The sequence below is a fragment of the Phalangium opilio genome, unplaced genomic scaffold (assembly GCF_054372755.1).
Source record: "Phalangium opilio isolate 3A_F unplaced genomic scaffold, DU_Popi_V2 ptg000075l_1, whole genome shotgun sequence".
NCBI classification, from domain to species: domain Eukaryota; kingdom Metazoa; phylum Arthropoda; class Arachnida; order Opiliones; family Phalangiidae; genus Phalangium; species Phalangium opilio.
Genome location: NW_028324184.1, coordinates 1,259,758 through 1,280,725, shown reverse-complemented (window position 1 = coordinate 1,280,725; position 20,968 = coordinate 1,259,758). Strand labels below are relative to the sequence as shown.

General features: G+C 36.8%; 3 protein-coding genes across 9 annotated transcripts in view; 2 read left to right on the top strand and 1 right to left on the bottom strand.

Annotated features, from left to right (window-relative positions):
* The window catches only part of CASK (peripheral plasma membrane protein CASK), a 168,472-nt gene that overhangs the window by 28,710 nt on the left and 118,794 nt on the right, over nt 1-20,968 (top strand). The window lies entirely within an intron of this gene.
* Nucleotides 1,564-5,174, bottom strand: LOC149658685 (uncharacterized). Of its 3 annotated transcripts, none has more exons than XM_089844280.1 (4): nt 4,544-5,174; nt 4,077-4,483; nt 3,926-4,009; nt 1,564-3,848 (listed from the first exon to the last, which is right to left on the bottom strand). In XM_089844280.1, the coding sequence occupies exons 1-4, from the start codon at nt 4,605-4,607 to the stop codon at nt 1,668-1,670; spliced, it is 2,736 nt and encodes a 911-aa protein (XP_089700406.1). In that variant the 5' UTR covers nt 4,608-5,174; the 3' UTR covers nt 1,564-1,667. The 3 variants fall into 3 exon arrangements, with proteins under 3 accessions (XP_089700406.1, XP_089700407.1, XP_089700405.1); XM_089844281.1 differs by having other exon boundaries at nt 4,077-4,480; XM_089844279.1 differs by having other exon boundaries at nt 4,077-5,174.
* On the top strand, nt 5,218-8,413 carry LOC149658684 (uncharacterized). Of its 2 annotated transcripts, XM_089844283.1 has the most exons (7): nt 5,218-6,962; nt 7,119-7,231; nt 7,382-7,571; nt 7,630-7,758; nt 7,828-7,874; nt 7,941-8,160; nt 8,267-8,413. In XM_089844283.1, the coding sequence occupies exons 1-5, from the start codon at nt 6,737-6,739 to the stop codon at nt 7,857-7,859; spliced, it is 690 nt and encodes a 229-aa protein (XP_089700409.1). In that variant the 5' UTR covers nt 5,218-6,736; the 3' UTR covers nt 7,860-7,874; nt 7,941-8,160; nt 8,267-8,413. The 2 variants fall into 2 exon arrangements, with proteins under 2 accessions (XP_089700409.1, XP_089700408.1); XM_089844282.1 differs by having other exon boundaries at nt 7,630-7,874.

The following is a 20,968-nucleotide window of genomic DNA, read 5'->3' as shown; positions in this document are numbered from 1 at the left end:
GGTAGGGTATAGAGGGGTTATCCACTCATTAGGGTAGGGTATAGAGAGGTTATTCACTCATTAGGGTAGGGTATAGAGGGGTTATTCACTCATTAGGGTAAGGTATAGAGGAGTTATCCACTCATTAGGGTACGGTATAGAGGGGCTATTCACTCGTACGATATGGCTACTATTACGAGCCCTTGGGCCGTCTTGTTTATTTATTAGCTTTGCTTTTATATCATGGTTGAACTTTTTTTTTTTGAAAATGTTTTCAAACTTTTTGACGACAGGTATTAGAATTTTATGGAGTTGGGAATTTTTTGTTTCTCTTGCCCTTTTATAACTTTAATCAACTGCTATTTCGAAATTATTGTTATTGTTTATCAATTTTCAAACAGCGGGGTTTTTTTATTGCCGAAATATGTGCGTGGGCCGGATGAACTTTGATCTCAAATATTTTAGGCGCGGATAGAGTTTTTGAAATCGTTAAAATTACTTAAATAGGCCAAGTTATCTGCGTTAGTCACCCCAAGAATTACTCCCCTCGCTTTTATTTCAATTAAACATGCCAGATCGTAATTAAATTATTTCCGCGTTCAAATATAATTATCAAAATTATTTAGCGTAATCTAATCTAAAATAAAGCGTAAAAGTCATATAAGGAGTTTGTTGTTGTACGTTTAATCCTTCATTTGTTATTAAGGGAAATGTTTCCCAAACTTTCTTGATTGTGAATTAGGAAAAGGGCTTTTTCTTTTTATAGATGTCAGCCAGTTTTAATTAGCGCGCTTTCGTTTTCGGCCTCTCATTACTCTCATCCGAGACTGTAACTAATTTCGGATGACTTTTGCCCCCCCCCCCCTATCTTTATTTTTCTTTTTTAATTACTCGGAAATACATTCGGGCGTCATGTCTAAATCTTGAGAGAATTGTAAAGGAACGCGGTGTGTGTTTATAGAGATTGCGCCGGGAATCATGGCTTGAGAGAGAAACGATAGAAAAATTTGACCTTTGCAAGTTCAGCCTCAAACGTGGTATAGTTTACTCTTCAATGGTACAAGTCCATTTTGCGATGTACTGTATGGACAATAGAGATGCCGTCTAGTTTTATCGGGTAGTAGAGTCATTCTCTTAATTTCTTTATTATCAGTTGGTTAAGTCAATCTACGACCAGCCTACAAAAATGTAGATTAAAACAGTTGGCCGTGTAATTCCATAGAGAACTAAAATATACTTTTAAAAGTTACGAAAATTTTGCTGATACCAAAAGTGGATGAGAGGAAAAGTATGAAAATGGCCAAAAGTCGCGAGTCATCAGAGTTTCGCCGTAGTTGACCGTTTTATTGGCGTAGCTACCCTTACAAAAATATTCTATAAAAAAGCTATGGGGGCCTATAGAGCTTTATAGAGGGGTTATGGGGCTTTATAGGCTATGGGGATTCTATAAAAAATCCTATAGACTTTTTTTCCCAAGAATTTTATAGACGTTTTCTCTATAGGAGCCTTATAAAATATTTGAAAACATTCTACAAAAATTGTAACTGGTTAAACTTCGCAGATAAATTAGAATGCGCATGTAAATAAAATAGAAATTCGAAGTTAATTTATTTATTTATTGCCAACGCCCACCAAATGAAAATTAATCACAACATGATATCCATATTTTCCATTTAATAAAATTATTCCTAGTCAGATTCAAACTTGTGTTTTAACTCAACTACATAAATATAGTCACCAAAAGCTCTCGCTTTATATATTAACATTTTTACGTCAATATCCGATACTGGATATGCTAGAGTAATATTCGATATTTTGGTTTTATAAAAGAGCTGACTCTGCAGTTGAGGCAAATGATAACAGTTCAGTTTTTTTACAATTACAAAATAGTTAAAATTGCAAGTGCAAATGAGTGACAAATGCGGGCAATTAACGTCTTTAACACAATAAAAGCTCTCTATAATTCCCAAGGTTCCGTCTCGGAGTTTTACACCACAATTGTTTCTTTTTTTAGACTCTTTGCAGCAAAATTTTACACCATAAATGTTCATTTTGTTAAATTTAGAAACTAGTCCCTCAATTTTACCACTAGGTTGATATGGACTCAAAAGATTTAGTTCAAGGCAATTTAAATTACAGTGGGAAGGCAATCCGTAGCAAAATACCCCTTCATTAGCAGGACCCAAATTCTGAAGTAATGGATAACCTCTTAGAAGATCACGAAAATAAGCTCCAGGAGAACCTTTATGAGTGCTTGTAAAGCTTCCTTCAGCAAGCTCCGATATCTTACCCAAGATGACAATTTTTTCCGCAATCTGCATAGGCACACTTTGTGTACCATGAAAAAGCTTCATGAGTTTTCCATTCATGTTTTCGAACTGAAAACATGAAACCGCCCACAGTGGTCCCCAATTCCTGACAGTTTCAGGTAAATGAAGCAATAAATGCAGATTGAAAGTGAGATAATTTTCGCCATATAAATCACCATAGTGTTGAACAAATTTCCGCAAGTGTTTTTCAGCTTCTTCAACCATAGCCATTGTGACATTTTCGAGGAGCAATAATGAGATCCCAGTGACTAGTTTTAGCCAGTGTTTATAATATTTCGCTGGTAAAAATGACTCTAGGAGCACTGGGCTGTAGTATAACAAAAAAGAGCGCCATTCATTTGCCTTGTACTGTTTGCGGTCTTTTAGTGATCGTGGGGTTCTTGTTATCTCATCTGAAGGTTTTAGAGATAAAAAAATCTCGTCGATTTCTTTTCGTTTTTTCCCCGATATATAACATTCTTTTTCATGATTTTCTGAATCCATCCACAAACCACATGTCGCTCTCACAACGCCTAGACACACAGCGTGCATATAATCAACAGCAAAACCGTTTATTATATTGAAGAAATTTAAAACCATTAGGACAGAAAATCCTTTAACACCATTAACTGGTTTTCTTGATGTAATGGCTAATTTAGCGTCTCTTTTAGTTTGCGTGACGTTTCTTTTATCCCCTTTACCATAGTCATAAATTCGAGATCCGCCATTACCTCGGTTTATTCTGCGGCCCTCTTTTAAACACCAATTACAACCATAGGATCCATTAAATTGGTGAAAATTTTGCAATGTGCACCGAGCAACAGAGTCGCATGATAAAGGTCCAGGAAATACTTTAATACTTGTAGTTTTTCCATCGTGCACATGAGAAAATCCATTATTTGAAAGATCATTCAATTCATCAACGAAAGGTTTGAGAAACGAGTTCATTTCGGGTTTGTCAACTCCGAACCAGAGAGCGGCCACTTGTACATTATTTTGTCCTGAAAAGTTTATCTCATTCACTACATAGAGTATAGGCCATAGTGAATATCCGGAAGAATGAAAAACAGGTATTCCATCGGTGTTCATCGTTATGGATAAATCCCTCCCCCTTTTCATTGGTAATTTTCTATATTCTGCTCCTTCACTTAGAAACATTCTTTTCGCTTTCCCTCGATTCATTTCACGATAGGACTTTTCTAATAAAGCTTCAATTTGTTCACGAATAGAAAATACTATAAAATAGTTCCCTTTATCCATACATTCCTTCAGATTCACCAGCTTGTTGCAAACATGGCATCTTTTGTCTTCAATTCCAATGTAGCCCTTACATTTTTCACAAATCATGTGATATGTAAAATGGCTTTCAGCTTCTTTAAAATGTTTGTAAAATAAATAGAGTGAATGAGGCATATTTGATTTTTCGGGCATGTGAAACGATAAAAGCTTCAGTAAAGATGAAGTTGCTTCTTTGCTTTCCTGATGACGCAGGATATGAGCCATGTTAATTAAAAGACTTTGCTTGAGAGACAATGTTGATTCCGGGAAAAGGTCTCCATCCTGAAAAGTTAAAACAATTTTAATATATTTGTTCTCAGTCACATTATGCACAGCATTACTAGATTACAATTACTAACCAAGCTATCCATTTCCTTTCGATTAATTAACTCATCATCAATACGAGAATTGGGCTGTTCTGACTCTGGTTCCGAGGAAGCACTCTGTAAATATAAGAAATTTAATCATTACAAAGCTATATTAATAATTAATCAATTCATTTACACGTACACTATAAGAAAATAACTCCTCATCTTCATTCTCCTCCATCGTCTGGTTATTGTCTTGTACCTCGACATTTTGTATATTACATGAATTGCTATCCTCGTTCGACACGCTGAGGTTTGTTTCTGATGCATGCAATGAACTGCCAGAACTGCTGTCACTAGCATTATCTGCAATCAGAGTTCGCGGTATAACATTTGGTATATTTCGCTGCACTAAGCCTGAAGAACCAGGAGCATCATCGTAAAGGCCAACACTTCTTCCAATAAGATCCTTGTTTATAACATTTTCCTTAGCCAATTTTAGACGGTAAAGAGTTTTCCTGGGAATGCTTTTGGCAGCTTCCGGACACCAGAGATATTTTTTATACGTTTTACCCATCACAATGTAAATAATTTGATTTGCACTTGCTACTGAAACAAACAAAATAAATGTATATGCGATAAAGAAAAAGAACTGAAAAGTATCCTTACCAAGGTTTAAAGTTAATGAGAAAAAAATCCGCCGTTTGCAGACGCGATTAACACGTGATAACATCCAAAAACCAAAGACCAAAGACGAATATTGTGCTACCTCGCCTCGACTTGCCGACTGGACTAGCAACGGATTTTATTTAAACTACCAAAGAGACTTTTTTCATTGAAAGTTGGCAACATTGTTCGAGAGAAGTTTTTTTTAACCCTTTTTCTATATTTGGGGGACGAAGGAGAATGCTTCTATCAAAGAGCATTGGCACCTTATAGGTTGTACTGTATCGGAAATTAATACGGCATGCCAACTGGCGAAACTCGCGACATGCAGTATTTGCGACCAAAGGAAAATTTTCCATCTCTCGCCGCGACCTCGCCTAGGAGTCTCTCGATATTGCGCAACGGCTAGCAAGCTCTCTCGCGTCGAGTCACGTAGCTTGGATGAGACATCCAAGCACGTAGTAGCCGCTGGTAGCCGCCCGCCGAAGCTAAAAAAAATTTCCGCGTTCGCGTACACATTAAGCCTTGGTACTGGCTCTTTGTATGTTAATTGTTAAACAATAAACATAAGAACAATCCAAGGAAATCAAAATTAATCCGTGAGTAAAAAATGTTCAGTTAACCTCCGTTTTAACAGGGATAGATAGACTTTTTTAAGACGGAATTCCCAACAGTTAATATTTACTTCAGTCCGACTCATAGACGAGTACATAGCCCCTTCCTTCAACACGTAACCAAAAAATTAAATTTTCTTATTGGCTCACTAAAACTACGTATTGGTGACGTTGCTGACGGGGAGGGCCAAAAATACGTAATTCCTGTTTACATCTGTCGCTATGACTACGACCCCTCTTGCGTTGTACAAGAGCCCACTCGATCCGCGCTCCCGGGCGCTGCGCTGCTCGCGCTATATAGCGCGAGCAGCTTGCGTCGTGATGCGCGTGATAGAGTGGGCTATGGTTGTACAGATAAGCATCTTTACAGGGGTTCAAAATGAAGCCGTCTCAAAGCAAGGGTAGGAAATTATTTGGGAATTGTTTTTAATAGCAATTAAGAGGTAGGGAATTTATTGCCGGTGTTTTGGATTTGGAGTACATCTGTAAGGGTGAAAAGTGTTCGCTAATTCTTTCTAAATCCAATCATTTCTACTATCCTCATAATTTTGTAAGCGAATTTGATGAAGTTAACCAAGGCTTAGTGAATGGCCAGGAGTTTTGCGAGCTCAGTGTTTGGTTAAAACCTGTTCGTGTTGTAATATCTATGAAGGCTTTTAAAGCATCACTACAACTTCATCAAAGAGAAATAAATCGTATTTCAAAATGTGTTTTGGTTTCAAGCCCTATGTCTTGTGTTACTTCCATTTTTAAACAACGTGCTTTCAAAAATTACAATCGGAGCCCAATCCATTCCAACTTGGCAGACGACGTTTATTTGACCCGGATATACATACAACGCCATAATGAAAATAAGACCCGCCTCTTCTTTCATACCCCCCCGTCACGGGTAAGGGGGTCGTGGACTAGGACGCGCACCCGAATAACCCTGTTACCCATTCCGTCTTAAAAAAGTCTATCTATCCCTGGTTTTAATAAAATAAGGAGCATCTTATAAATTCTAACGTTTTTTGTTTCAGGACCCTCAAAATTCAATATTTTATTGGTATTATTAACATGAGGGGCTAAATGTGCGCCTGTTTTTGTTATTATCAAGTTTTATCAACTGAATAAATTTCCCCTTTTCCAAAATTTTACTAAATAGAATATGTTTTTACCCCTAATTATTGATACCGTTCCAAATTATGGCTAATTAGCTTGTTTATTGCCACCTTTTCCAAAAAATTATTATTTTTAGTTTCTTTCTACCCTAAAAAGAGGCGCACTTTTAGCCATTCGTTTATTAACTATTATATCAGTAGTCTAAAGTTACTTTATACAAGCATGTTTAGTATATTCATATACGCTTATGGTATATTTTTAGCTGTGTAGATAAGATTAAGTGATTCACTGTTATGGGCAATGACAGTATCCCAACTACCCAGAATAGATTAAATAAACTACGGTATTTAAGGTTATGATTTTATTCAGTTAGGTAGTGTTTTCAACAATTTTGATAAAGACTGGGAATGGGATACTGTCTTACAGCCGATCTTTATGTAGGATATTTGGCCTAATATTGATTGTTTTAATTAGAATAATCATGGCCAGAAATAAGCTAGTAAAGAGCGCAAAGAAGCACTCTATGGTTCTGGTAAAATGGCATGACCTAGCCATTTGGGATGTCATTGCAGCAGATTTGGCATTTAAAAATGACACAAAACTGGGGGAAAAAATTCACGCAAACCCAGATATTTTCATAGGGCAAGTGTTGGATTTTTCGTGGAAAGAAGATGAAGAAACATCACCGGGGTCACTTCTTGGATATGGTAATTAAATGAACAAGTTATTTTTGGGTAAAGCATGATTGGCTCCAGTCGTAATTGTATTACGTAAAGGGAGTCACAATGAAGTCTAGTTTAGGAGCCGGCTAGTGCAATTAAGGGAATTTTTTAAAATCTAATCATTTAATTAACATCTTCAAGGTTTACTGGCAGAATTGGAAGAAAAGAGAACTAATTTAATGGTTAGCCATTATAAAAGAATTGGTCAATTGGTTCCCGAAACAACTGATCGTGAAATTTTAGGACCTCGTGAAGTAAGAAACTAAATAATGACACAATATTCATAGTAGATATTGTCACTATAAACACTATTATTAGTTCAAAAAAATTAACATTTGAATTTTTTTCCCTTAAATTTAATTAATTTTCGGTATTTAAAATAATTCAAATGAACTTGTTTTTAGGTGCAAAGTTTTAAAGACAAGCATCAGGAAGAATTGATGAATCAAATTTGTAACCCCAATAATAATTCTGATGAAAACTGCAGCGAAAATTTTGATTCCTTGAGTCACAAGTATAGTATATTACAGGAAAAATATGAAAAACTAAAAGCTAAACATAAATGCGACAAAGCTGAGATTAAAAGGCTTAAAGGTACGTTACATAGCTTTGTTTTCCATTTTCAATTATATTTTAAAAAATTATTTAATAGAAGAAAAAGGTGTACTAGCTCAACTAAAAGACTTGATAGGGGAGCTTCAAGAGTCAAAGCGTAAGCGCAACAACTACAATGTTAATGAATCTTTGTCATCTGGCTCCGATACAGCCCCATCAGGTTCAGGTTTGATTGAGTCCCAAACCCAAATATCTGGTTCACAAGTGAGTACATTTTTTTTGTGGTCTCTTAAAGGGCGAAGATTAATCAATCAGGAGGTCAATTAATTCAATTAAAGCGAAGTAATTGGATTTAAATTATTAAATGGTTAAAAATTAATCGGTTAAGACATTTTAAACATTTTCCAGATGCACGAGTTAGCACCAGGAGTGCTCGTTGATAAGAGGATGCTGGCGAATATGCTAAGGACTTGCCCTGTTGGAACGAAATTTGCTCGTGCACTATTTTTAACTTTATTTGAGGAAGAAGAAATAATTAATTCATCATTGACTGGAAAATGCAGTAATGCCCATAAAGATAAAAATCCCAAGAAGGCTTTAGATAGCCAAAGGATAAATGCTATAATAGGTAAACAACTATGTTCGATTGAAGCATGACTGGCAAACCAGTTAATCTAGCGAGGACTCTCGCTAGATATACGTGTTACCTGTTTTAAACTTTTAAATTTATTTAGCATACACCCTCACCAAATATCCCTCAACTACAAGAAGGGAAATTCATGATACATTGGCCAACAAAATTAAAGAAGTAGAGAAAAAAAACAAACTGACCGTGTAACTAACAAAAAAAAAAATAAATGTTTCCCTCTTTTCGGAGAAAATTAGTTTGAACGTTATTTTTGAATATTTTTATAAGCAGTTCATAGGTTTATTTATAAATTGCTTATAAGAAGTTTATAGGGTTGTTTATAAATTGCTTATAAGAAGTTTATAGGTTTGTTTATAAATTGCTTATAAGAAGTTAATAGGTTTATTTATAAACTTCTTATAAGAAGCTTATAAATTTTTATAAAAGATGGTTTCTAGGGATTCTAAAAGAATTTTATAAGAAGTTTAACAAAATATTTTTATAAACTTCTATAAAAGTCTATATAATAAAACCTTTAGAAAAACCTATAAAAAAATGACCCATGGCTGTATAAAAATGGTCCAGTTTTTCTATAAAAAAAACCCAATAAATACCTATAGAGAGATTCTAAGAAATCTTTTTAGAAAATTTTTGTAAGGGTATACTGGGACTGTTCGCTCCCTTAAAATAGGTCTTGTGTTAATTCGCGGTTACGCGGTTACCGTTGTCTGCTATTGTGTATGCTAGAACTTCCTCGATTTGTGTTTGTAGTCAGGACAGAGTAGCTGGAAATGTTTTAAAAGGTATTTGAAGGTATAATATGAATTTAAGTAAGGTTATCGAAGCAATAGAAGAGCACATAAAACTAGATACGTTTAAAACAAATCTCGGTAATTTAGCTATAGCGCCAGCAGCTTGCGTCGTGATGCGCGTGATCGAGTGGGCTATGGTTAAACCAAGGAGCATAAATGTCTGAACTACTTTCAGTCGCGAGTTTGTAAGTCCATCAGTCACTAGTAAACTAAATAGTTATTGGCGAAACTTTGATGTCCGCGTTTTTTAACACAGGCTCTATGGCCATTGTCATACTTTCCCTCTCATCCACATTTGCTGATACGTATCTCACTCAACAACTAAAATTTTCATCAACGACCTAATTGCGTAATTGCGCGTCGAATTTAATTTAAAAATTTGCATAATCCGAATGCACCCGCAGACTGAACTCGACCACGGCGAAATAATTTATTCTACTAAAACGAATAAATCAAATTCAAACATCGTTAGCCATTAAAAAGGGTTAACAACTTTTAAATTGAAATTCCATTGTTGAATGAAAGTGGTAAAAAGAAAAATAACTCTTTCTAGGCTAGATTATTATTGATCAAAGTAAACTAACCGTGTAAAATAAATAAAGGGCCCTTATTTATCCAATTAACAACCGACAGAGCCTCGCTTGTTTGTAGCTCCCGCCTATCCCTAGCCTCTAGGCAAAATCGAGATATCTTATAAAACCTGAAGTTCAAAGTTTCAGGTCGCCAAGGGAGGTTTTGTTTAAAAGTTAAAGGATGCTTCTCGCTATAGCTGTCTCTTTAAATTTCACTAAATTACTCGTATAATTAAGGAAATTCCCTAATGAGTAAAAGTAATTACGCGGTAGGAATTTACAACAACCACGTATACAGCGCCTTGACAACTCGAATGTACAAAATTTCATTTGTTCCTCGTATGGTACTTGTTTGGATGGTAGCCAGAGGTTTTTTTCTTTTTCTCTAGTTTGACTCGTGACCAGTTAAGGTTCATAAATATATACCTTTTTTTCGAATCGAATTAGTTTTATTTCCGGTGCTATTTCATCTTACCTTTAATAAGAAAACGTAAAACTTTTCATCGTGAAAAGTTTTCCCTTTTGATAGTGGTGAAATAATAGTTTTATAAAAAATAAGAAAAGTACTTTTCGGTTGGGTCTTTTGGGTGCGGGGCAAGTGAGGCGGATGAACATTTGCTCTCTGACGGGTCGACCCGTAATATGTCGAAAAATAGTTTTCTCCCCCTCCCTTCCCCTCCCCGGTACTATCTCTTCCGTCCTTCAAAATCAGTCTTTTTTTAGTGTAAAAAAACCATTCTATTGATTTCGAACGTAACCTTAAAAATATAAGATATTTTTTTTTACTTTATTTCTTAAACTAAAAAATATTCCACGTATATAAGAAAAAAAATCTTAAACGGTTCACTGAGAGAGAGTGTGCCTACTTCTTTTTACAGCGCTATATTGAATTACGTCACCACTTGGCTGGCGAATACCGAATGTAAAAATGCGGTAAATACGAAAATCGAAAATTGTCGTTGTAGGTGCCTAGTATATCAAGGTCAAAGCGATGTTTTTAAAGTTCAGTGCGCGTGCTGGCGTCGCGAAGAAGAATTACTTTACGTCAGTATGGCGTACCTAGAACATTTTCGATTTAAAATCACGCAATAATGTTAACATTGTCAGTGAAAGAAGCTTTCCAAAGCCAATATTTGCGGCGGCCGCATTTTGGCACGAACAAGAAGGACAATCTTCTTAGTACAGTTTGCTTCTAAGAATTATTCTCCCCCATTTTTCTTTTTCTTTCGCTAGATATATATTGAATTACGAACGTCACTCTTTCTTTTTGAAATCTGGCAACTATTTCCGCGAACTTTTACACACACTTGTATATTCTAGACCATCCTCCTTTTCAAAAGAGCGGTCTGCCCTATTCTCCTTATCTTTTTTTTTGCAATTTCGCCTGACGCTGTCGTAAGGTTCTTTTTATAGCCACGACCTCGAGTACATGTATACCAGAGTACAAGACGATTCTTCCATGATGGGGTTTGGTTATTTTTAGAAGTTCCTATATGTTCGGTAATTATGATAAAAGGTAGACAGAGTGTCTCGTAGTTCAGCGGATGTACCCGTGTTTACACGCGAGAAGCCAATTCCGAGAGGTTGGATACTAAGTTCGGTAAAGGATTTTCAGCATTTTGTATTTCGGGAGAATTCTCTATTTGATCCAATAGAGAATCGGTGTTCTACCCCTTGGTAATTTCATATCTTCGGCCAGCAGCTCCCACGCACTGTCCTCCTTAACCCGTTAGAAACCTTTCGTCGACTTTAGGAAGGCATCTCACCTTTATTGTATCTTTTCAGGATTGGAGCTTTCGGATTTAAGTCGCGTGCCGGTATTTGTAGTAAGCTTAAATGTATTGAATTGCTATTGTCCTCAAATAGCGAAACCACCCTGTTTTATATATCTCAGCGTAGCAATAACGCTTTAAGGATTGTTTTACTTATAAATATCATTTCAACGATAATCTGGATCAAGCTTACTATGGTTAGGCGTTTCAGTAAAAACCCGTTGTTTCAATACTAAACTCGCTTCTTTCTAAAGTTGATATTTACTATATTCAGTTGTAGTTCCCTCGAGCCTTCCGCTCAGTTAGTCATGTAGGTATTTTAAAGGAATGTGTCACCCGTAAATACAGGGTTCATACGAACATGGAAAACAGGGAAAACCTGGAAATATCAGGGAAATTGGTGTAGAGGACGAATATCAGGGAAAATGAAAATTTCTTCGAAAAATCCGGGAAAATTAATTTTATTCCCAAAAAATCAGAGAAATTAAATAAAGTGAAACAAATACACTTCCGTGGGACCCATAATCTAATTTGGTGAAGGAAAAAAATCGATGTTAGTTATTAAGTTATCTCAGTGGAGAGAAATATATTTCTTCGGTGACTGGAATTCTGTATGTTGGTCCTGTCTTGATATGGTGATGTAGGTATGGTCTGGTAACCCTATTTGAAATTAAACCACTCCTTCAATGTAAAAAATGCACCTGGAAATTTATCAGAAGTACTCTGGAAAACCTCAGGGCTCCCACCAGGTCCCTAAAAGTCCCTAAAGTCCCTATTTTCCTACAAGGTCCTTAATCTACCCTAAAATTGGTATTCGGTCCTTAAATCACCCTATTTTTACAAACCTCAGAAAAAGTATAAGGGTGACCTGAAAATGTCGTGTCTGAGATTTTAGCAGAGACCCAAATTTGCGGAGCTCGCTTCGCTCGCTCCGGTTATTTATGATTTACTTAATGTTAAATTTAAACGAATTAATTGTCTAATTTTTATAACAATAACAACTCGTGAAAATATTATTCGACTGAATTAGACTGGTTTTCATATACAGGGTGTTTGTGAAAAGTCCATCAATAATGAAAGGGCGTATTTATTGGGCCATTTTGAGTCGAAAATGTTCTATGACATTTTGCCGTCCGAGCCACGGTTTTCGAGTTATGATTTGAATATTTTAGGGATGACCCCTTCATTAAATTAGCGCTGTCTTAAAATTTCTTAATTAAATTTAAGGGGTCATCCGTAAATTACTCCAATCATAACTTGAAAACAGTGGCCCGGACGGAAAAATGCCATTGAACATTTTCGACTCAAAATGGCCCAATAAACACGCCCTTTCATTATTGATGGACCTTTCAGAAACACCCTGTATGTTCGCCATGTACGTTATTGCAAATGGTCAGAGAAATTTGTTCAAGTTAGTCAGGGAAAACCAGGAAAAGTCAGGGAATTTCATTCCAAAAATTTTGTACGAACCCTGTAAAGGCCCAAATTCTAGTTCAGTGGATTTTTTAAAAAACAGTAAAAATGATACGAAAATAGTTACTTCTAATCAGAAAACCTTCCTTATACCTACCGCTCCCTTAGAATAAGAATATATACAAAAGAAAGTCAGAAATAATATCCTATTTTGTCGAAAAAATAGAAAAAAGTAATAGGTTCCTAACTGTTTGTGATATTTTCACAGAATAGATATCATTTTGTTTTACCAGTGGTCCCTTTTTGGTTCCTACTTTTAAAATTTAGGTCCCTATTTTACCCTATTTTTATCGTGAAAAGTCCCTTTTTCCCCTATTTATTTTTGAGATTTTGGTGGGAGCCCTGAAACCTGGAAATATCAGGGAAATTGACTTTGGAAATTTCGTATGAACCCTGAAATAGTTTTTGCCCTCTTAGAATACAAGCGGAAAAAACACCATACAGGCGGCAAAGGGCCCCTCAATGAAATTAGTTTTATCAAAGGTTTTATTTAATTTAAAAAATATTTAATTAAAAAAAAACTTAAAACACTTTGGGTTCAACTAACATTGAAATTTTCGGGTGACCCATTCCTTTAGGGATATAGGAGAAGGTACGAGTTATGAGTGTAATAATATTTTAAGTGGCAATTTGCCACCATGGAACTCTCTTTTTCTCCTTCATCGTTTGTTTTGCCGTTAGAACGCCCTTTGGCTGTACAACCTGTACTTTTTGAAGCGCCCTCTTTATAAAATATAGCCGAATTAGAGCAGTTCACACAAGGCTTAGCTCGTTTTTCTGGGATATACGCTATTAAATGGTTTTTTCACTACATACAGTGTGGTAGAGATCGGACCTTTCTTAGTGCGTGCAGCCTGCAACTTGAGAGTAGTGTCCCTGCAAAATGTCAGCCTTCTAGGTAAAGCCTTCGCGGTTTAATAGTATTGCTATTTTTCAATGTCTGTTTGATCTTTTCCACTTTGTATATGTTCTCGATGATGATGGAAAGTTTTTTTTGTCATTAATGAAATTGCTTTTCTTGCGCTTTTGCCGGTAATGCGTGGTTAGCCCGTTTGTGTTTTTATTTTAGGGCGTATTTTACTTTTTAAAAAAAAATTGTGGGTTCTGAATACGCCAGTAGTTTGTTTGAGAGGCTTTGAATATTTTTGTAAAACGTTACGTTAGAATTTGCCAACAGTTACCTTAAATATATATTAAATTGTAGGTAATTCCCTTTAATCCCTTTTTAAATCTGTTGAATCCCTTTATGCATTTGAAATGATCGGTTAACCCATTATGTACCAGAATCCCCTTCAATCCCTTTGAATATATTTTCAGTATCATTTTTTAATAATTTAGTTCAATCAAAATTATCTCCTATCAAGCCTAATTGGTGAATACTTTTTATTTTCTCTTGAATTGTTCTTTTTTGGGGTGGGATTCGTTTTTTTTTTGTTATTAGATGTTGTTCGTGACAGGCCGTTGAAATGGGGTGTGTTAGTTTTTCCTATTTAACATTATATTCGATAATTGGCCGTTTGAGTCTCCCGCCTCGTATGCAAATTGATCGCGTGGTCCCTTATCGTTACGCGCCGGGCAACAAAAAAAGAGAAGGGAATGGAACCGGTAGCCCCTTTAAGTCAAAAGGTCATGATTTATTCCGTGTTCTAGAATTATTTGAGAAATAAACTATCATGCAACAGAAATAACAATTGAATGATAAGTATGTCTCGGAAGCTTCAATCGTTATTTTGTAATTGGTAGGGTTTGCTATCATTGTCAGTTTTAGCAGAAGTGAGATGAGACTCATCTTACTTCTGGTTTTAGATTATGAATATTCCTTCAGTGATGGCTTCAATTATAGACTATGCTTATTTTCCCAATCTTGAAAATACTAAAAAGATTTAAGTTTATAGCACCGTTTTAAATTTGTCTTTAGTATTGTTTATTTTTAAAAGGAGAGCTCTGTACCTAATGGTTTTACCGTATAGTCGGGAATGTTTTCATCCTAAATGATCTTCATTTCATTCTGAAAGCCCTTAAAGAGAGAATAGCTCGAGAGGAAGATTGAGAGAAAAGAGTGTTTTGTATCGGAAACGATCGTTGTTTAAATAATAGGCTAGCTGAGACTGCTGCTGTAGATGATAGTCCAGTCTGTAGTGAAACGATCCGAGCATCTCGGTGAATGACTCAATGAAAACTTTTGCCAAATATAGATTAAACCCGAGGTTATCGCCTCTCTTTCGCGCCCTGATAAGCCAGTTTTGTCGAAAACCAAGTAAAAGTCCTACTGCAAAGCACGCGGGGACGTCGTTACCATTAAGAACAGTGTCCATCTTGAATAGAAGGAAGCAAAGTTTTCGCGAAGATGGAGATACACTTTGAATTAATATGTTTCTTCGGAAGATAGTCTATGGGTGCGCGAGTGTGTATGTTCTAGGGGGGCTCCGTAACGGCTGGTAACCATGGTGATCTCAATTTCAAACTTCTCTCGTACCTACTACCTCTCTTTCACTCTTTCCTCGCTGGCGCTAACGATCCCCGGCTCCTTGCAGCGTGGGACTCGACCCCGACCACCCCATTAACCCTTTCTCTAACGCCACGCCTTCTCGCTCAACCTTATTCTCGAACCCCCTAAGCTTCGCTATCCCTAACCAGGATGAGTTAAGAAGTTCTGGAGTACTATTTTACTTAACTTGGAAAATAGGCTTAGCTTCTATAGAAGTTTTAAGGCTAAACGGATCGGGTTTTGGTGTCGTCTACGTAATGTAATCTCTTCGAAACCTCGAATGACTTAATGTTTTTACGGGTTCTTGGTATTGTTAAACCCTATTTATTTTAATAAAATTTATTATCTGAGTAGCTTCGTTAGCGAAATAAATTTTATTTCAAACTCTACTACAAAATATTTGTCTCGGGTGAAGCTGGCGTGCAGGGGCAGCGGATCCCATTCATTTTCTACCAGCCCCTGTAAAAGTGTTTCGCAGTCGCGCACCCGTGCTATAGCGGATGACTAAAATGTGATATTATTAAAAGTTCTGTTTTATGTTACGATAAAAATGAATGTGTAAAAAATCCAAAACGTGCCATGGAATGTACCTCCAGATTTTAACTCTCCTTGCACCACCCAGATTATTCCCTACCCTAACCCGGTCTCCCCGTCCCCTCTCTATCTGTGTGTTTCCTAGGACAAATGATAAAAACCCCGGTATACCACACCGCTTCTTCCTGGAACTATTTCTTTTTTCCTTACTTCATCCTTCCTCTCTTCTCCACTGGAAGGTAAATCCTTGCTTAAACCTTTACACGTCGTCCGTGGCTCCCATTATTAGGAAAAACTGGGATTTTTCAAAGCCCTTAGCTAGCTGGCTGGCCCAGAAAACCCGAGGAACTTTTTCCATACTATTATCAACCTTAGACTATACTGAATTTAAAGGGAGTTACCGTACTTCCGTCTGGCATTAGTCCCCCGTTTGAGTCTAGTGCACACTTGGATTGAAAATGAGATTGTTTCCCCTCGTATTATGGATGGGGGTAGGGATTGTGCACCGTTGGAGTCTAGAGATATTGCCAGTTTTTGGGGTTAGCGACCCCCCTTCACTCACCTAAGGTGCTGCTTTTAATAATAGCTCGGCCAGTTATTAATTATTCATGAGAAAATGCGGTTCTTTTTATAAATATACAAGTTCTTAATTATAAACTGACTGCGCTTTTGTTTTGTCGCTGTTTCAAATTTTGTCTGTTGATGGCATTACGCGCTATTCATTTTATTATGTTTTAACTCTGTGTTTTTTTTACTTCGCTCGCTCCACACGTGTTGTTATTAAAGTGGTTTTTCTGTATTGTAATTAAGCTTAGTCGTATACCTTATTTTTCAGATTGGAAGTTAAAATCGCTAAATTCATTAACTTTGCTAATTGAGCTAGCTGTTTTAATTTAGTTTCTGATAGGACCGCCTTAAATTAAAGACTATGTTCTTGGGTCAAATGGTCAACGATGAATGAGGTAAAATTCGGGTTATAACCGCAGAAATGTGTAAAGATAAAAAGGGCTTTAAAAACTTTGATGTGTATTAACTTCTGGTTGATCTAAGCATTTTCCGCGAATTTGAGGGAGTGAGAAACTACATCGCCACCACCTACTTTTCCATCAAACGGCCCTTCGCTACACTCACCCGTCCGTCCGTCCGTTCGGGGGCGCTACTACGTATCTAAAGGATATTTCTCTAGCAGCCATCCTTCTAACTGAACTCGCGCCATCCCTATTTCCACCCCCCCCTCTATTTCCTCTTTCACTTCCTCCGATTTCCAAAAGCGTCCTCCCGCCTCGTGATACAGGCCCGGGATTGCTGGGTTATAGTTTGTTAGGTGTCCGGAGGAGGAGGGTGCGGGGTAATACGGATAAACCTTAGCAACGACCTTGCCTTGCCTCCCCCCTCCCCCACCCTCCTCTTTTTACCGTTTTTCTTCTTCTCCATTGCTCTCGGGCTTCTTCCATTTCATCTTCGGTTACTTCCGATTTTTTCGAGGATGCTTTACGTAACCTTCCATCTTCCAACTGAACCCGAGATGGGCCGTAATCACTAAAGGGCTGCTTTTTAGATTCAAAATTGCGCTGGAATTTTTAGAGAAGAGTTGTTTAAGAGCTAGTCTCATTTAAATTTTAAAGTTTTACTTAGTACGGGAATAATTTCAAAATTACGCGCTACCAGACGTAGGAAGTAAAAAGTGTACGAGAACTAAGGCTTAATTTTAGGCCTGGCGAATATAAAGTTAAAACTTAAATTTTTAAAGGAATACCGAACTGGTTTAAAAACTATCTCAAATCTAAAGAAAACCTTACTTTTTTGAGAGTTTAAACTCTTCTGATTCCAAAAATATGATTAATAAATATTTAAATATGAGGGAAAACACAGAAAAAACACTTCGAAAACTTGAAATTTGGGGGCAAAAGCAAATTTGCGTAGAAGATATTTGGCGGGTTTTTCTCCTTGATACGTCACTCACGGCATCTCGCGGAAAAGCCAAGCGCGTGCGCCCGAGACTGTCGGAGCCTACTAATGGCGCGCGAATCTGAATAAAATAGGCGTAACGCGGCGCTGAGACACTAACAGGCGTCACGTGAGCAACATCTAGAGTGAAAATTTCTCCTTACTACGTCATCAAACGAAACAAAATTTAACTAGGCCTTTTCCAAACACAAAACTTTGATTGCAATTTTATAAATTTCTACGAAACCAAATACAAAAGTAAACATATCATAATAAACTAGATTTTTTAAAGATTTTTTTCGAATTTTAAGTTTGTGGATGACGAAAATTATGGCAGTAACTCTTTAATAACAAAGATTCGTCATACAACGATCTAACTTAACCGAATTTTATTAATATATAAATCAGATCTCTTTATAATGTTACTGTATTTTTTATTAGGTTTAGTTTTAGTAATATTTTATTAACAAGTGAATTTAAGTTTAAATTCTCTCTCGCTCTGTTTGAAGGGAAAGGAGGTTGCGTTCTTATCAATCTTCCTTAAGCCTAACTTTGATCGATGAAACAATACATCTTGTATATGTGGGACAGTAGCGGCTCGGGAGGAATGTTTTTGGCAGTCTTTGCCCGTTTCCACGTTAAACAAACCGGAATTCTAAAGCGAAACAATTTTGTCTCGCTGTTTTTATATTTTTCCCTTGCATTTTTTTTATTCGAAAGGTCTTCCTTCTATAGGCTATGCCTCTTTCTTTTCCTTTCGTTTCGCTGTCCTTATCTGTGAAGGAAAATTCGAGTCGGTGGTGGTGGTGGATTTTTCAATAAGAGCAGCCAATGTCCTCCGTCAAAGGGATACTGAAACGCGAACTTATATAACAATATTTTTCATTAATTATTTTGGAAATAATTAATAGCGTTAAAGGGGGCAAATGCAACGGGGGATACCATAAATATTGGTTAATTAATTTGTTCCGTTTAGTAAAATTAAGTATAGCTTTCCAAATTGGCTTTGACAGATCTTGGTAATATTTATTTCGAGAAGTGTAATAGTAATTCTAGAGGAAGCTACAGATATGGGAATTTACGGTTCAATCAATGAAAATTTCCATATTTATCAAATCGTCTCATCAATTCACCCTATCTCGCTGTCGACAAAATTTAACATCTAAGGAATCCTTAGGAAACAATAGGGAACCGTTTGTTACGATCGAAACCTTGGGCTATGGACAGTATTACAATATAAACAAACACCTTAACCTCCACCAACCTTTATCCCGTTGAACTTTTATAACATTCCGTGGCCGCCTTCGCTATATCTTTCTTACAGAACGTGATGTTAGGTTAGGAGACCCTGATGTCGCCCCCACCCTTATAACAACCTCCTTTATTTCCATAACTCGTAAGTCGAGCGAGCGAGTGTCCCATTGGTATCGCCCGGGCTTCCGCCGCTACTATACTCCTTCCATCCCGACATTTTGATTGGCAGATGGTATATAACCACGATACGGTACGTCACTTTGGGTTATTAAGAGACCCTCCAGTCAGACTCGCGTCTCCCGGAGCTCTTCTCTTTGATCCTCGGTTCGTGACAGGCCCAAAATTCAACGCGCGCGCTCCTCTTTCGACAATGCCAGAAGCAAACTATACGGAATCAATTTCGTTATCCCCAAATATTGTACAAGGTTTTCCATAGCTATCGTTTCAAACATTTTACTAATTTGGTTAATTGTAAATAGTTGTCTAAAAATATTAGTAAGTATCTACGTGAAACTACTTGAATATCTTTTACTTTGTATAATTTTCTTCAGCTATCTTTTAAAAGCGTTTTAGCTGTACTGTAAACTCGGAATGAGACGAAAGTGCTTTAGAAGAAGCGCCGAATTGACGTTATCTTTTTCGAGGGGTCATTCCGGCGTTGGAGCTTTTCATTATAAGACTTTACCGAAGGTTAAGGCGCGGGCCGGGGGTCAGTTCTTTTAAACCCGTTCTATTTGGGTTCCAGGTTGGACTGGCTTAGTCTTTGGTGTAGATTCACGGTTGAATTATAAAGAATAGCCCAAAGACACCCTTGTTTATGAATCCCCAAAGGTTTTCTATATCCTTTTGGACCTTTTTTTACTCTATGCTAGCTATAAGAAAATAGTTCTTTTTTGCTGGGCTTTTCCGTTTTATCATTTTTTCCATCGTAAGATGTTTTTGACAGAATTTGTTCGCCGCATCGTTGGCCTTATTGTTACGTAATTTTTTCTCCTCGCCGCACCCTTGGGTTCAAAAATGGTGTTTTTATAACCTGGTTTAAAGTTTACACCGATAGTTTTAGGGAAATTGCGTTCAGACCGTATGTTAACTCGCTCGCTTTATATAATTTTTTTCATTCTCAAATAGTTTTTGTTTTAAATGAAATATTCAGGCTAAAATATTTTGCTTTGATTACAAGGAGCGTGTAAAGTAAGGAGTTGAACGCTCTTCTTAGGGACACGGGGCTGTCAAATCTTTTTGGTTCATTTAATCGAACTCGGAGCTTGACCGTTAAGAGATCCCCATAGAGTAAATAACATTTATTCTTTCTCTTTTCCTTTAAAACCACATCCTGTCCTAGGGACTTCTTTGAAAGAGCATGGTTCCGTGACCATTCAAATATTTCAGTTCTCAACCTCAAATTTAAAGTGTCAAGCCTATATAAAAGAGGGTCTTAGATAAGAATGGGGAGGCTCATAAATAAAATAAATACGCTACCTGTTTTTTAACCCTTAACCTATGACCCCTTATCTCTTCGGGGTAAGTAAGGGGTAGAAGCAGATATCCGTTAAAGGGTGAAAACTTTAATGTAGCGTGACCAAAAAAGAAAGAAATCTTGTCTTTTAACTTTTGGTTTGTTTTCTTTCGTGCTCATTTTTTATCCTTCAACCCCCTCCTTTCTCCCCCCCACCGGGGCCATCTACGAAAGAATGTGGCTGTCCCCTGTCCCTGCACTCCAAAATAATAGTGTCGGTATATCGTGCCAGGATTTAGGAGGGACACTGCGCTCCTTCTTAAGAAGTTTTGGCAATTTAAATCTATTGTTTTTTGGTCCTTGTCTTTTGGTATTCTATATACGAACGAAATTCCGGGAAGAACTCCCGAGTACTCTTTTTCAACACGAGAAGTTAGTATTGAATACCATTTGACCTTAGATGACTTCTTTTAGTCAAGTCAAGTTTAGTTTAGTTCATA

What these genes read in the sequence shown, in the direction of transcription:
- LOC149658685 (XM_089844279.1), bottom strand. Translation starts at nt 4,607, where the DNA reads ATGTTATCACGTGTTAATCGCGTCTGCAAACGGCGGATTTTTTTCTCA. An exon ending in AGGAGTTATTTTCTTATAGT is followed by an intron (nt 4,010 to 4,076) that starts GTACGTGTAAAT and finishes TTATATTTACAG; the next exon opens with AGTGCTTCCTCGGAACCAGA. An exon ending in GAAAGGAAATGGATAGCTTG is followed by an intron (nt 3,849 to 3,925) that starts GTTAGTAATTGT and finishes TTAACTTTTCAG; the next exon opens with GATGGAGACCTTTTCCCGGA.
- LOC149658684 (XM_089844282.1), top strand. Translation starts at nt 6,737, where the DNA reads ATGGCCAGAAATAAGCTAGTAAAGAGCGCAAAGAAGCACTCTATGGTT. An exon ending in GGGGTCACTTCTTGGATATG is followed by an intron (nt 6,963 to 7,118) that starts GTAATTAAATGA and finishes AACATCTTCAAG; the next exon opens with GTTTACTGGCAGAATTGGAA. An exon ending in AAATTTTAGGACCTCGTGAA is followed by an intron (nt 7,232 to 7,381) that starts GTAAGAAACTAA and finishes ACTTGTTTTTAG; the next exon opens with GTGCAAAGTTTTAAAGACAA.